The sequence below is a fragment of the Corvus brachyrhynchos genome, unplaced genomic scaffold (genome assembly GCF_000691975.1).
Source record: "Corvus brachyrhynchos isolate BGI_N302 unplaced genomic scaffold, ASM69197v1 scaffold544, whole genome shotgun sequence".
In the NCBI taxonomy this organism is placed as follows: Eukaryota; Metazoa; Chordata; class Aves; order Passeriformes; family Corvidae; genus Corvus; species Corvus brachyrhynchos.
In genome coordinates, this window is record NW_008238325.1 from 1,970,185 (window position 1) to 1,984,948 (window position 14,764).

At 49.7% G+C, this 14,764-nt stretch overlaps 2 protein-coding genes and 1 long non-coding RNA gene across 3 annotated transcripts in view; 1 reads left to right on the forward strand and 2 right to left on the reverse strand.

The window, feature by feature from the left end:
* The first annotated feature begins 27 nt into the window (after nt 1–27).
* On the forward strand, nt 28–10,705 carry CARD8 (caspase recruitment domain family member 8). The gene is made up of 15 exons (XM_017734356.1): nt 28–1,508; nt 1,725–1,784; nt 2,319–2,369; nt 2,823–2,852; nt 3,769–3,816; nt 3,905–3,948; nt 4,062–4,111; nt 4,797–5,017; nt 5,095–5,345; nt 6,417–6,551; nt 6,789–6,927; nt 7,679–7,732; nt 7,841–7,924; nt 8,496–8,765; nt 9,798–10,705. The coding sequence occupies exons 1-15, from the start codon at nt 1,325–1,327 to the stop codon at nt 9,815–9,817; spliced, it is 1,641 nt and encodes a 546-aa protein (XP_017589845.1). The 5' UTR covers nt 28–1,324; the 3' UTR covers nt 9,818–10,705.
* IL12A (interleukin 12A) lies at nt 10,414–13,738 on the reverse strand. The gene is made up of 4 exons (XM_017734357.1): nt 13,381–13,738; nt 13,218–13,259; nt 13,015–13,119; nt 10,414–11,982 (listed from the first exon to the last, which is right to left on the reverse strand). The coding sequence occupies exons 1-4, from the start codon at nt 13,417–13,419 to the stop codon at nt 11,809–11,811; spliced, it is 360 nt and encodes a 119-aa protein (XP_017589846.1). The 5' UTR covers nt 13,420–13,738; the 3' UTR covers nt 10,414–11,808.
* LOC108446770 overlaps nt 10,414–14,764 on the reverse strand; it is a 6,591-nt gene continuing 2,240 nt past the window's right edge. The window contains exon 2 of the long non-coding RNA XR_001862068.1: nt 10,414–10,921. This is a non-coding gene — a long non-coding RNA (uncharacterized LOC108446770). The remainder of the gene's footprint in view (nt 10,922–14,764) is intronic.

A 14,764-nucleotide genomic window follows, 5' to 3' on the forward strand; every position in this document is an offset into this window, starting at 1 on the left:
TCCGCTGGGCAGCGCCCGTTGCCCGCCGCAGTTAATGGCTGCAGTTAATTAACTGCACAATGCCCGGGGCTTTGCCCGGGTGGGTTTTTTGTCTCTTTTTGTGCTTTCTCCTCCCCGCGCCTGTGCGCTGCCGGAGCTGTTTGCCAGCGCGGGAGGAGGGAGATGCAGCTGCGAGGGGTTTGGAGGCGGCGCGGAGGGAAGCGATCCCAGTTTAGCAAGCCAGCACTTGGTGCAAGGGCTGCAGGGTTGCTCAAACATCGCTTGGCTCCCTTGCCGGCCCTGGAGAGGGTCCAGACTTCATCCAAATCCTCCAGATAAATAATTCTTGTGTTGTTTTTTTTTTCACAAGATACAGTTTGGAAGAGCAAACTGTTGTGTAATTCCTTGTGGGGGAAAACCTTTCCCACTTCTTCCTGCCCTTGACCCAGAAACTTCTCCAGCCCCGTGCAGCCACTTTGCTGTGCTTTGCCAGGACGCCCCAGCTGGCATCGCTTCCCTGAGTTCCTCAGGAATCCTCACTCGTTAGGGATTGATTTTCCTGCCTCTGCCATTCCCATCTATTTATTTATTTTTCAGTTTTGTGTCTGAGTGTCCCAGTGTGGCCCCAAGGCTCTGACCCCCGTGGTGGTGCCCGCTCATTCCAGGAGCATCCAGGATGGCCGAAATCAGCCTCCTGAGCTGAGCAACTCCCACATCTTGGCTTCACCATCCCCAGCATCCCTCAGCATCTCTGGGATGGCCCTGTGACCCTCACCTACCTCCAAAAAAAAAGCGGGCTGGGTGCTTTTTCCCTGCCTGCTGTTCCAGCTGCCCCTTGGCAGGGCGGAGGTTCTGGAATATTTCCCGGTGCCACCACAGTGTGGGAGAGCTGGATGTCACCTGCTGGTTTATGGTGACTGCACCCAGGGCCATTCCTGTCCTCAGGGCAGCTTTTCTTTGCTGGATCTGCCTGACAGATGTTGTGGAGCTTTGTGGAGCTCCAGGAAAAGGTTTCCGAACAGGATCGTGATCTGTGAATGATAAAACCAGCAGATTTCCCCTTTCCAGGGTGGATGGAGGCTGGAGGTTGGTGTGAATTTGCCACAAATGGGTCTGCTGGAGTTGTCTGCCACGGCTGAAGGCCAGAGTTTATCCAAGTTTCCTGCCTGGCTGGAGACTGGTTGGATTGCACCCAAATCCAATGGGCGCCTGGCACGGAGTCCAGGGCTCGGCAATGGGGGCTGGAACCAGGAGCTTGTGCCAGTGGGAATTGTGTCCAGCAGAGCCAGGTGTCCCCAGAAGGGCCAGGAGAGAGCCAGGGTCGGGGTGATGCTGCAGGAGATGGATGTTTACTCACCAAGCCCCACCCCAAGTCAGGTCCCAGATTCCCGAGGCTGGGAGCGATGCCAGCGGGCTGGGAGTGGGGAATGCTGCCCCTGTGGAAGCGTGGGAAAGGGCTGGCACAGCTGCTCACGTGTGTCTGCTTTTGTCTTCCAGCGGAGCAGAGTCCCTCTCCTCGGATGAAAAAGGTACAGGGATTTTGGGAAATGCCCCTCCTTGGGAATGGGAATGGGAATTCTATAACGGGCTTTAAAAACCTCGGTGTAAACCCTTAGTTTATGGATTATTTTGGTTGGTTGTGCTGGTTTTTAAAATGCCTGTTCTTTTGTTGTTTATTCCCTTTCTCTGAGTACAAAATTGATGAGAGCCTTCTCCAGCTTTTATTCCCTGCTTTTCTCTGGCAGAGGTGACACCCAACGGCATGGAGGGATCGGGATCGGGATCGGCCGAGGAGCACCCGGAGGGTGAGCACACCATGGCTCAGGGATTTCCTCGCTCCTGCGGTGGTGTGGCTGGTCCTGCATCCCAAATTCCCCCACACCCACATCCCAAAGCACATGCTTGACTTTCCAGTGCTGGTTTCTGTTCAACTGACGTTTGTGAGAATAATTAATTAAAGCCACATTTGGTGCATCTGCACAAGCCACGCCTGGTGGGACACACAGCTCCCACCAGGGCTGCTCCCACCTGCCATGGAAAACCATCATTTAACTGGGATGTGCCATGGCTGAAGCTCCAAAATAATCCCAAGATGCATAAAACATGAAAATTAAATGTTCTAAAGACCCTTCAGAAGGGCCTGGGTGACCCCAGAGTCTCCCCTGGAGCTGGGATTTGATGCTCTGATGCTTCTCTCTGCCTCAGTATTTTTTCTGCTCTGTCCCATTATCTAACCTGCTGGCTGGCCTGATGGATCCCAACCTGTGGATGGATCCCAACCTGTGGATGTATCCCTGCGCTCCCATCCCACCTGTGCCTAACGGGTTGTGGTTTTTAAGGAGAGGCCAGTTCCGAAGGCAGCTCCAGCAGCGGCTCGGAAGAGGAGTCAGGTGAGCAGAACATTGTGTTTGATCTGTAATCTCTTTTATAAAACTGCTGTTCAGTTTAAAGCAGCTGCTTCTCCTGGGAACAGTCTCACAGTTATTAGGGAATGCTAACTCTGATTGCTTTCCCAATAAAACTTTTGGGAGCCAAGGATTTCCTATCAATGATCGAAGGGCAGCAGCTCGTGCTGCTTTCGCCTCCCAGACACAACACCCATGGATGTTGCAGACACAATGCCCATGGATATTTTTACACCACAGCAGTTGTCCAAACACCAAGAGGCCATAAATTTCCTCAAAAGTTGGCAACAGAACTGGCCAAACAGGATGGACAGGAAAAGAATGAAAGGAAGCGCTTGCTGTTGGTGGGTTTGCACTTCCACGGGTTGTGTGCCAGCAGTTTATTGTGCTTTTGTGTAACACTGATAATTAAACAATTCCGATGTTTTTGCTCCCCAGATGCCGAGGAGTGGCATGGAGGCAGGCTGGGTGAGTGTGGTTTGTTGTCCCTGGTAGCCCTTGCTCAGCGGGAGGAAGCCAGCTCGGATGAACGGCACCCGAGGCGTGCTGTGGGATGGCAGGAAGGATTTCCAGCCACCCCCTCCGTATCTTCTGGGAAAAGGAGCTGCTGGAGAGCATCCCTAGGAAGTGGGGGGTGGAGGCCACGAGCTTCCACGTGCAGGGAGTGTTCCTGGTGCCGTTCCAATCCTGCTGCAACTCGGGGATGGGATAGCAGGGCTTGGGAAGGCAGCCAGCTGCTGGCTGCTGTTTGCCAGGCTGTTTGCTGCAGCAAGGCCTTCTCTGGCTCTCCCAGCCCAGGAGGGTGTTGGAGTCCCAGGATAGCTCTGGGACAGCCTCCAGGATCCCTTTTTCCTGGGAGGGAGGGTGGGATGGGAAGCAGCTCATCCTGGCTCTTGGCACAGCGGCTCTGCCACTCCCCTGCTCCCAAATCCACCCTTCAGGACACAACCTTTGGCCTGAAGTGTCAGCTCTGGTGGAATTCTGTCCTGTAGGATTCGGTCAGGAGAATCCAGGCACTCTGAAATCGTTTTAGGGACAAACACATGGCAGACAATGTGGTTGTTGTTCCCTGGGAATGCTGTTCCCAGTTTCCGTGCCGGGGGTTGTACTTTGTCCTTGGCACCATGAGGCTCATCCTGAGGATGAATCTTTAACTCCTCTGAAAATTTCCAGCAGTTTGGGCAACTTAGGAGCTGTTGGCAAATTTGTATCCTGATGTTCAGCTTCACCCCCAGGCTGTGCAAGGCCTGCAAGGACTCTCAGGAATGTTCTCCTTAGGATTTGCTGAATTTAAGCAAATGAAATTGTGGGGTTGTCCTGGGTGAATGTGGGAGCAGAAACCCTCTGGAGACTGAGGTGTTTACTCCAAACTCCTTTTTCCTAGAGGAAGAACAGGAGGAGAAGGAATCCCCACCTCACTGCAATGAGTCAGGTAGGAACAGATCTCCTGAGGCCTTTTTTATTCCTGGCTCTTTAATTACTTTGCTGTTCTTGAGCTCATCTTCCTCTTTTCCCACCAGGAGGGAGCTGCTTGCCACCCTGTGAGCACTGCAGGAGTGAAAATGTAGGTTTGTGAGGGAAAAGCCACCCACTTCTTTTGCATTAGATCATTTGCAATCTGTAATCCTAATTTCTTCTCACCTTTTTTAAGATAATTTTTTTAAAATCTGTTTCCAGGACCAGAAGGAGCAGGTGACCCCCAGGAGACTTGCTGGAGGACAATTTATGTATGAATTTTTTGAATATAATGGGTTTAAGTTTACGTTGTTCTGACCAAGGTGCTTCAGTCTTTGGTTGAAGTGGGAGAACAGCTCATTGTCTGCACAAATGCACCTGGATTTGTACTGGGAGGTGCACCCAAACCCTTAAAAATCATGGTTTAGAGCCTGTGCTGCCTCCAGATCCTGGCCCAAGAGAACTCTTGGGAGGGTTTTCCAGGATGCTGCCTTGTCTTGCTGCAATAATTAACAGCCAGCCCCTTGTTATATTCTGGTTTCAGCCTGGATGCACGTGAGGGGTCTTGCCCTGCTTCACCCTCCCCTTTAGCCCTGCATTTTCCCTTGGATGCAGCGCTGTTCTCCCTCTGTCTGCCTTGGAATTGTCACTGTGGGATGTCCGTGTATCCCTTGCTGTTCTCCACGCTGGCTGCTGTTGTTATCCACGGAAAATGTTGGCTCTGACGCTGAGCCCTTCCCGTGAGAGCAGCTCCCGGTGCAGGAAGTTTTATGCAAAATGCTCATTTCCAGCTGTTTTGCATAGGCTGGGTGGGCCCTCAGTGGTTTTTACCAGCCCAGTGACGGCTCAGACCCAGAGAGAGGAGCACACTGTGGCCGCTGAGATAAAGCGGGAGGGAGCTGCTCCGTTACCCCGCAGCTCCCGGTATTTTTGCCGAGTGCCGGATGTCCCTTGCAGGGCACTGCTGGATGCAGAGGGCTCCTACCAGTGCAGCATCACTGGGCTCATTTTCGAGGTGACAGGCGCCGCCAGGATCACGTATTCCCTGTTATCCTGGAGCAAGTACGCCCAGCTGGTGGAAAAGCCCTGGATCGTGGGCGGGCCCCTGTTCGACGTGCGCTGCGACGCGCCCGGCGCGCTCAGCTCCATCCAGTTCCCGCACTGCCTCTGCCTGGGGGGTGAGTGTGGGGCCAGGGGCTGGGGATGGTGCCTGGGGATGCTCTGGAAGTGCTGAGCCCCGGGATGTTCCCCACAGATCACGGCGCTGGCGTGGCCTTCAAGGTGCTGCACATCAAGAGCGGGGGCGCGGCCATCGAGCCCTCGGCCGAGTTCTCGGCGTCGCACGTCAAGTGGGTGGTGAGCTCCCTGTCCCCCGTGGGACCCCTGATCCAGAGCCAGCAGCCCCTGCAGTACCACGGGGCCGTCATCCTCTACAAAGCCATCGATGAGCACCCCTCCCTGTCCTTCTGGGTCTACGTGGCCACCAACAACGACTCCTTCATAAAGGTACGGCCCGGGCTGGGAGCTGGGCCTGGGGAGGGTGGGGTTGGGAATCCTGGTGTGCTTTGTGTGGGAATGGACCTTAAATCCCATCTCTTTCTACCTTCTGCCATGGACAGGGACACCTTCCACTATCCCAGGCTGCTCCAAGCCCCAATGTCCAGCCTGGCCCTGGGCACTGCCAGGGATCCAGGGGCAGCCCCAGCTGCTCTGGGCACCTGTGCCAGGGCCTGCCCACCCTCACAGGGAAGGATTCCTTCCCAATATCCAATCTAGACCTACAATGTTTGAATCTGAGGCCATTCCCCCTTTTTTCTGTCACTCCATCCTGTGTAAATGGTCTCTCTCCAGCTTTTCCATTTCCATTCTTTGTCCTGGTCTCTTCTCCCAAGGAATAAGCGACAGGACAAGAGGAAGCAGCCTCAAGTTGTACCAGAGGAGGTTTAGATTGGACATTAGGGAAAATTCCTTCAGGAAAAGGCTGGTCAAGCCCTGGAACAGGCTGTCCAGGGCAGTGGCAGAGTCCCCAGTGAAAATTTGGGAATTTGGGAAAGCAGCTGACAATGAATTCATCCAGGTGCCACCAACTTTCCTGCTGCCAAGGACCACGTTGGCAATAACCTCAGAGGAGAACAGAGCCTGTCTGCAGAGAAAAGAGAGGCCATGGAACTAACCCTGGATAAAATTACAGCTCTAGAAAGTTCCTTGCATTGCCCTGCAATGGCTTATAATTAGGAAATTGGGTTTGTGGGGTCATTCAGGAGCTCTGGCAGGAGCAGGACTTGAATTTACCCTATTACAGTGAGGAGAGTGACAAAACCCTGCCTTTTATTGGGGTTGCAAACTCTCTTATCTCATTTCACCCCCATGGCACAACAGCTGGAGAGGTTTGGTATGCTTTTTGAGTGTGGTTATTCCACAGCTTTCTGGGAAGTTTGGGGTCGTGGCTGTGCTGTAGAGCTGGGGCCAGAGAACAGCCCAGGCAGCCACATGAACACAGGTTTTAAATGTTAATTCATCTACTGGAATGAGTAACCTTGAAATATTAACCTTGAAATGGTATTTTTTAAATTTTAGGACATCTCAAAAGCTGTGAAGCACTCAAATAAGAAATTTGTTAAAATTGACAAGCCTGCCGTGTGCCAAAAATTACTGCAGGAAGGAAAGAAGTACAGATTGATCTGTGAGCCAGAAGCTGAAATAACTCCTGAGGTGAGTCCCTTACACTCACCCTTGCTTCCTGCATTGCAGCTGCCCTGGAAATGTGGCACAAAAAGGAGTCATTTGCCTCTTAGAGCCCTAAAATTTTGGGATGAAATCCTGATGCTGAAGTCAACAGCAAAACTCTGGGAGATGGGAGTTAGGCTCGGATTTGTCCCAACAGCCAGTTGCCTTCTCTTTAGTTTATCTTAGAGAAATATTTATTTTTGACATATTTCTGTTGTGTAGGAGATTGAATTTGTTGATGGATCACTCTTGAAGCTGAAGAGTTACTTTGAAGTGTACTTGGAGAAGCCTGATGACTTCACCATGTCCCTGGTGGAGCAGGACTCGGATGAGACCGTCTGGAAAGCCAAACTCCGAGAGAGTGAGTCCTTGGGAACCAGGGAGTGGTCTGGGATGGGACAGACCTTAAAGATCATCCAGTTCCACCCCCAGGGACCCCTTCCACTGTCCCAGGCTGCTCCAAGCCCCAATGTCCAGCCTGGCCTTGGGCACTGCCAGGGATCCAGGGGCAGCCCCAGCTGCTCTGGGCACCCTGTGCCAGGGCCTGCCCACCCTCCCCGGGAGCAATCCCTTCCCAATATCCCATCCAGCCCTGCCCTCTGGCACGGGGAAGCCATTCCCTGGGTCCTGTCCCTCCATCCCTTGTAAGTTGTCTCTTTCCATCTTTCCTGTAGCTCCTTCAGGCACTGGGAGGCTCCAGTTAGGTCATCCTGCAGCTTCTCCTCTCCAGGCTGAACAATCCCAGCTCTCCCAGCCTTTCCTCCCAGTAGAGCTGCTGGTCATGGAATGTTTGTTTTTGGAAGGGACCTTAAAGACCATTTAGTTCCAACCCCCCTGCCTATTATTCCGTGTTACAACATATAATTCCATATATTATCCATAGAATTGTATCATATAATATGAAATGGCATATTTTGCATTATAACTTGCAATCTCTCTGGCCTATTTGGGCCTGCTGCAGCACGTTGAATAAAAGGGGAAAAATCTCGTTCTGTCAAACCTCAGGGGTTGGAATCCACCCAACAGCTTTGCTTTGTGCCTGGGAATTCCTGGAGGTGGGGCCCAGCACTGGGAATTCCTCCCTCACGTTTGTCTCCTGTGACCTTTCCCAGGGGATTGGATCCATTATGACCAGAACAAGAACGAGCAGAGGAGGAGCACAGCCAGTGAGTGACTTTGCAGAGAACTTGGGGTTGGGGTGGTTTGTTCCTTGTGCCCCTCTCTGCCTCTGGGGAGAGGTGACACAAGTGACAGCGCCTCTGATCCCTTCCCAGGTGTGAAGAAGCGGAAGCCAGCCCTCAGCATCCTGGAGGAAGAGGGGCTCCACAGCAAAAAGCAGAAGACTGGTGGCACTGCAGGTGGGGCCTCACTGTGGCCTTGGGAAGAGCCTGGTTGGGGTTGTTTTGTGTCCTGGGAGTTGAAACCCAGCTCACTTTTTAAAAGACTTTTCCCTCTGGAATGGTCCAGGCTTGGGCGAGAGCAGCTGGAAAGGTGTCTGCTGGAAAAGGAGCTGGGGCTGGTGGTTGGCAGGGCCTGGACATGAGCCAGGGGTGGCCAAGGAGGTCCCAGCAATGCCCACAGACCCAGGGCAGTGCCCGTCCCCTGTGCTGGCACTGCTGAGGCTCCTCCAGCCCTGGGGGCGGTTTTGGGACTCTCCCAAGGACGTGGAAGGGCTGGGGCATGTGCAGGGAAGGGAATGGGGTTGGGAAAGGGGCTGGAGCAGCTGAGGGAGCTGGGAAAGGGGCTCAGCCTGGAGCAAAGGAGGCTCAGGGGGGACCTTGTGGCTCTGCACAAGTCCCTGACAGGAGGGGGCAGCCGGGGGGGTCGGGCTCTGCTGGCAGGGAACAGGGACAGGAGGAGAGGGAACGGCCTCAGGTTGCAGCAGAGAAGGTTGGGGTTGGATATTGGGGAAAATCCAATGTTTTTCAGATGGAACGGGCACAAAAAGCTTAACGGACCAACAGCTGCTGGCGATCGCCAAGCTCCTGGACCGGCACTGGAGGGAGGTCGCCATCGAGTGTCTCCAGATGGAGATGAAGGACATCGAGAACATCCAGGCCATGGAGAAGGACGTGAACATGCAGAAATTCCTGGTGCTGAGGAAGTGGAGAGACAGGGAGCAGGGCAATGGATCTGCAGAGGCTTTGCAGAGAAGCCTCGGGGAAAAAGCGACCTACGAGATCCTGCAGACGCTGCAAGGTATCAGCTCCCTGGTTACTGAATCCATCCCTGGCTCAGCTGGACTTTGGGAATTCCCATCAGGGAATTTACAAATCCCCAGTGCATGGTTTATTATGGAGGTCAAAATTGTGTCCCTTCTGCTTTCTGCAGTGACTTGATGTTTTGGGGTGGTTGATCCTTCCCTTTGGAAATGGATACAAAATGAGGAATAGTTTTGCCCTGAGGATGGAGAGCACTCAGCATGACCTGGGTGTCCAGACTGGTTCCTGGGATTCCCAAGAAGAGCTGCTTGGGTCTTTATTTCAGGAATGGTTGATTAACACCTTCCCTGCTGGATGACTTGGTGGTTCCATCTCTAATGGGAATGGGTTTCCCAAGGGAGCTCCCCCTCCTTTCTGTGGAGCTCTTGTGTTCAGTTCGCCTTCTGCAAATCCAGATTATTCAGGGAGCTGGGAATTATCCCTGTCCATGGCAGGGGTTGGAATTAAATGACCTTTAAGGTCCTTTCCAACTCAAACCATTCCATAATTTTATGGACTCAGCCAGCCAAGGGCAATTGTCCTGAAAAATTAAATGTGGGGGTTTTTTTGCAACAGCAAAACTTAATTCCTTAACTCAGGACAAAAGGAAACGTGGGACAAAACTCCTCAGGTTGTGCGTGGGGAGGGTTAGATTGGATATTGGGAAAAATTTCTTCATGGAAAGGGCTGGGCACAGTCACCACCCTGGAGGGATCGAGCAGACGTGCGGCTCCTGGGGACGTGGGGCAGTGGTGGCCTTGGGATGGAGTGGGGGCATGGTTGGACTGGATGGTCTTAGAGGGCTTTTCCAACCTAATTCCATGGCTCATTCTCCCTGGAAACAACCTGGCTGGCAAAGGTGGAGAGCTCTCCCTCCCAGACTCTGCGCCACAGCCTCGTGCTGCCTCGGGGGGTTTAATACATTTATTTCTCAACTTGAATATTTTTAAATTCAATTTCTTTCTCCACTTGGGTCTTGCAGGCACTTCCGGACATCCCATAATCCAGGTGTGTTTTTTCCTTCCCTCAGGTTTCTCGGCTCAGAGCTGAGCCAGCTGAAGGAGGAGGAGGGAGGGAGCTTCCCAATCCAACCATTCTGCTCCTCTGGAATCCTGCTGGGATTCAGGGAGGTTCAGGGCATCACCACTCAGGCAGGATCCTCCAGGGAAACGTGAATGGAATTTTGTGTGGATAGAAGCCACTTCCAAGACCTTCAGGAGAGGTGGATCCTGGAATTCCGGGCTTCACCCACAGGGAAAGACACGAACACTGGAAAAAACCAATTTGTCTTTTTCATCACTTGGGAAAGGTTTTTGTTTCCATCAGGGAAAAACAGGGAGAAAAATCACCCTGGAAACTTTCATCCCCTTCCAAAAAACATGGAACTGCCAGAATCGTGAGGTGCATCGGATTTCTCATGGATCAGGGAAGAATGATCCTAAACTTGCCACAAATTCCTTTGGATAATCACTGTATATGTGGAATTATTGTGCATATCCTGTACATTCAGTCCTTGTTAAGCTATGCTTCTGTTTCCTAAAATTTCCAAAGAAGGGGAACACCACTCTGAACTCCAGGCAGCTCGGAATTTCCCCCTGGAATTTCTTCTCCCCTCTTTTCTGTATAGTTTGTCTCCATTTTTTACATTGTATAATTCTTTTTTGTATGAGAAACTTTTTATACTTCTTTTTTTTACTTGATTTATCGGAACTTGACTAGAATTTAGGTGCTGAAAATGGGAGGAGCCCAAATCCCTGTGCTACAGGATCAGAAAAAAATTGGGGAAAATGGTATTTGCAGAAGAGAGGAGGAAGCAGATCAAGGATTGTCTTGTTTTTAAGGCCGTGGGATACTTGGGATCATCTTCCTCTGTGTATGTTTGGGAAAGGAAAACATACTTTTAAAAAAGAAAGATTAAAACAGGAAAAATTAACATTATTTCCATCTGATTTTTGATTTTTTGTTTTAGTTGGATGAAATGTTGGGAAGTTGTTGATGTCCTGGGAAGAGAGGAGAACTGGGAAGAGAGGATGGAACTTGTTCCTCAGAACCTGGAAAAGCTGGAGGTGCCACCAAAGGGGTCAAAGGGGTTTTTTGGGATGAAAGGGACCTTAAATCCCATCCCATCCCAACCCCTGCCATGGGCAGGGACACCTTCCCTATCCCAAGTTATTCCAAGCCTCGTCCAACCCAATCCAAGATGGAAACTTGGATTTTAAAAGACACCAATTATGGGGATGTGCCTTCCCATGCCAGCAATATCCAAAGTATTTAAAGGGATTCGTGTTGGATCCCAAGGGACAAAAAAATCACCTTGGTTTTGGAGTAAAGTTTGATTTTATTAGGCAATAAATAGAATATACAGGGAATATCATCATAAATAAATCAGGGAATATCATAAATAAATCAGGGAATAGAATGGAATATAAATAAATCAAGGAATATCATCATAAATAAATCAAGGAATATCATAAATAAATCATGGAATAGAACAATATCATTAAAAAATCATGGAATATCATCATAAATAAATCAGGGAATAGAAGGGAATATAAATAAATCAAGGAATATCATCATAAATAAATCAAGGAATATCATAAATAAATCAAAGAATATCATAAATAAATCAGGGAATAGAACAGAAAATCATAAATAAATCATGGGATATCATCATAAATCATGGAATAGAATGGAATATCATAAATCATGGTATAGAATGGAATATCATCATAAATAAATCATGGGGTAGAATATCCTGAGTTGGAATGCACCCCCGAGGAAATGGATTATCATGAATAGGTCTCAATTCTCTCAATTCCTGAGAAATCAGCTGGATAAATGTGGATAAATTAGAGTTAGGAACATTTTGGTGCTCGGATGGAGCTTAAGTTCCAAAAATCTGGGAATCTATCATGGTTTAAAAGGCACAACTCCCTAAAAACGAACTCTGGGAAATTCAGAATTCCTTTGGAAGCCGGTGGGTGTTGATCCCACTGTTTTTCCTCCAGGATCTCCTTGGCTTCTGGGTGGATTCCTGGGATTCAGAGGGAGCTCAGGAAGCTCAGCATCCTGCTGATGGTGACGCTGCGGATGCGGAAAGCCTGGAGGACACTGCAGAGCCTCAGCCTGTCCGGGAACGGGGCCGATCCCAATCCCGATCCCAATCCCAATCCTGCCAGCGCCTCCGGAACCTTCCCAGTGCTGCTGCCCAGGGCCTGCACAAGGAAAAGGGTCACAGCCAGTCCAGAAAATGTCTAAACCAAAAAACCCCCTTGGAGTTTTACCCCCTCAGGGATGAATGGCAAAAGCGGGAAGTAAGGAGGCGTTGAGGGAAAAATCCGGGATGTTTAATTGATGGTGAATAGAACAAGGGGAAAAATTGGAAATGTTGAATTGATCATTAAGAAGGTAAATGTTGAAGCATTGAATTTATCCTGAGTAGACAGAGGGTAAAATTGGAAATATTTAATTGAACTTTAATAGGATAAAGTCTTAAATACTTAATGTTAGCATTAATGGGCTGGGGGTAAAATTTGGAGTGCTAAATGATAGCATTAATAGGTAAATTTTGAAATATTTAATGATGGCATTAATAAGGGAAAATTTGAAGTGTTGAATGATATCATTATTAAGGTAAATTTTGAAATATTTCGTGTTAGCATTAATAGCCTAAGGGTAAAATTTGAAGTATTTAATGTTATCATTATGAAGGTTAAAATTTGAAATATTTAATGATTGTGTGAGTAGACTGAGGGTAAAATCAGAAGTTTTTGATGATATTATGAAGGTAAAATTTGAAATATTTCATGATAGCATTAATAGCCTGAGGGTAAAATTTGAAGTATTTAATGTTATCATGAATAGACTAAAATTTGAAATATTTATTATGAATAGAGTGAGGGTGAAATTGGAAGTATTTAGTGTTATCATTAATAGGGTAAATTTTCAATTATTTAATGATTGCATGAATAATCTGAGGGTAAAATTTGAAATATTTAATTTATCATGAATAGATTGAGGGTAAAATTTGAAATACTGAATGTTATCATGAATGAGGCAAATCTTGAAATATTTCGTGATAGAATTTATAGACTGAGGCTAAAATTCGAAGTATTTATCAACCTTTAGTCCAGCCTGTGTCACATCCAGTGCAGCAGGTCTGTTATATCTCAATATTTGGAGGAGAAATGGAGCTTTTTATTCCCTATTTCCTGAATTTTTGGGTAAATCCAGGCGGGAATCCTCACCTCCATCATCCCATCGAGAGTCACCAGGAGCTGGGGGTCGTTGAGGTTCCTCAGCTGTGCCCTGTAGGCTCTGAGGTCCTCAGAGATGCCCTGCAGGCATTTGCCCTGGGAAAGAGGGAATTGTTAGGAAATGTGGGAATGTGCTGCTCATTGAAACGCACAACGAGCCAAAAGAAGGGATTTTGTGGGGAAATTGCATTTACCTTATCAAAAGTTGATCTTTCCAGGGCTGGGCAGTTTCCAGGCTGCAAATTAAACGAGAAATAGGATTTGTGATTTAATGGAGGTGTGGATTACGTATTGCATGAAACTAGGAGGTAAAAGTGACGTTTTCTCTCGATTTCTCTCTATTTCTCGCTGGTTTACCCCTGGATCCTCAGCTGTGCAGGCTTTGATTGTGTTCATTTGGTTCTCCGTGATGTCCTCCAGATCCACCTCTTCAAGGGTGCACTCGAATCCCAGGGTGCCGAGTTCCTGTGGGGAAGAGGGAATAAAAAAGGGTCACTGACAGCCTCATGATACAGTTTATATATTTATATATATATATCTGTAAATACACAGAATAATTTGATGTATCTCAGCTGTCTGTGCCCAGATGAATCCCAGGAATGAGGCTCTGTGAGGACTGTGGTTAAATATGAAATACAGGAAATAGATTGGGAATAATCCCAGGTTTTGCACCAGTTTGTTTTATGTTTTATTGCGAATTGCTCTGCCTCCATGGCTTTAAGTGATTCTGTCAGACGTGGAATTTAGGGAGAACTTTATGGCAGTAGAGTTTCAAATGGAAAGGATCTCTTAGAAAGAGAAAAATAGCAAATACGGGGTGGGGAACAGCACCTGTCTGGTGCTGGGGCTTTTGGGATCCTCTGAGATGAAGGGTGTGAAAACAGCAGGGAATTTTAGTAAAACTTTTAGCAAAAAAATAGGAAAAGAAAGAGACCTGAGCAAATCAGTCCTAAAGGGCTGCTCAGGGCAGCATGAAAGCAGGGACAGGGATGGAGACTTGAAGGGAGGCTCCAGGGAGCGTCCACCCTGCCGGTACCCTCAGCAGCCTCTGGGTGCCCAGCTGGTGCCTTCAGCACCTCCTGGGGACTGCCCGGGGACCGAAACTGCTCCAGCATTTCCTGGCTCGGTAGCACCACTGCCCCATCCCTGCTTTCCTGGGTGCCATCCCTACCCCATCCCTGCTTTCCTGGGTCCCATCCCTACCCCATCCCTGCCCTCCTGGGTCCTTCCACTGCCCCATCCCTGCCCTCCTGGGTACTTCCACTGCCCCATCCCTGCCCTCCTGGGTACTTCCACTGCCCCATCCCTGCCCTCCTGGGTACTTCCACTGCCCCATCCCTGCCCTCCTGGGTACTTCCACTGCCCCATCCCTGCCCTCCTGGGTACTTCCACTGCCCCATCCCTGCTTTCCTGGGTGCCATCCCTACCCCATCCCTGCCCTCCTGGGTACTTCCACTGCTCCATCCCTGCCCTCCTGGGTACTCTCAGCAGCCCCTGGGTGCCCAGCTGGTGCCTTCAGCGCTGCCTGGGGACCACCACTGACGTCCTGGGTACAATAACTACCCCAGCACTGCCTGGCTTGGTACCATCCCCACCCTCCTGGCTCCTACCACTGCTCCATCACCGCCCTCCCGCATCCTCTCACCACCCCCATCCCTGCCCTCCTGGCTGCCCCCGCTGCCCCATCCCGGCCCTCCCGCATCCCCCCGCTCCCGTCCCGTTCCCTGCAGACCTTCAGCCG

What these genes read in the sequence shown, in the direction of transcription:
- CARD8 (XM_017734356.1), top strand. Translation starts at nt 1,325, where the DNA reads ATGTTTACTCACCAAGCCCCACCCCAAGTCAGGTCCCAGATTCCCGAG. An exon ending in GTGGCATGGAGGCAGGCTGG is followed by an intron (nt 2,853 to 3,768) that starts GTGAGTGTGGTT and finishes CCTTTTTCCTAG; the next exon opens with AGGAAGAACAGGAGGAGAAG. An exon ending in GATCCTGCAGACGCTGCAAG is followed by an intron (nt 8,766 to 9,797) that starts GTATCAGCTCCC and finishes TCCTTCCCTCAG; the next exon opens with GTTTCTCGGCTCAGAGCTGA.
- IL12A (XM_017734357.1), bottom strand. Translation starts at nt 13,419, where the DNA reads ATGAACACAATCAAAGCCTGCACAGCTGAGGATCCAGGG. An exon ending in AAAGATCAACTTTTGATAAG is followed by an intron (nt 13,120 to 13,217) that starts GTAAATGCAATT and finishes CCTCTTTCCCAG; the next exon opens with GGCAAATGCCTGCAGGGCAT. An exon ending in CTCTCGATGGGATGATGGAG is followed by an intron (nt 11,983 to 13,014) that starts GTGAGGATTCCC and finishes TTCCTTGTGCAG; the next exon opens with GCCCTGGGCAGCAGCACTGG.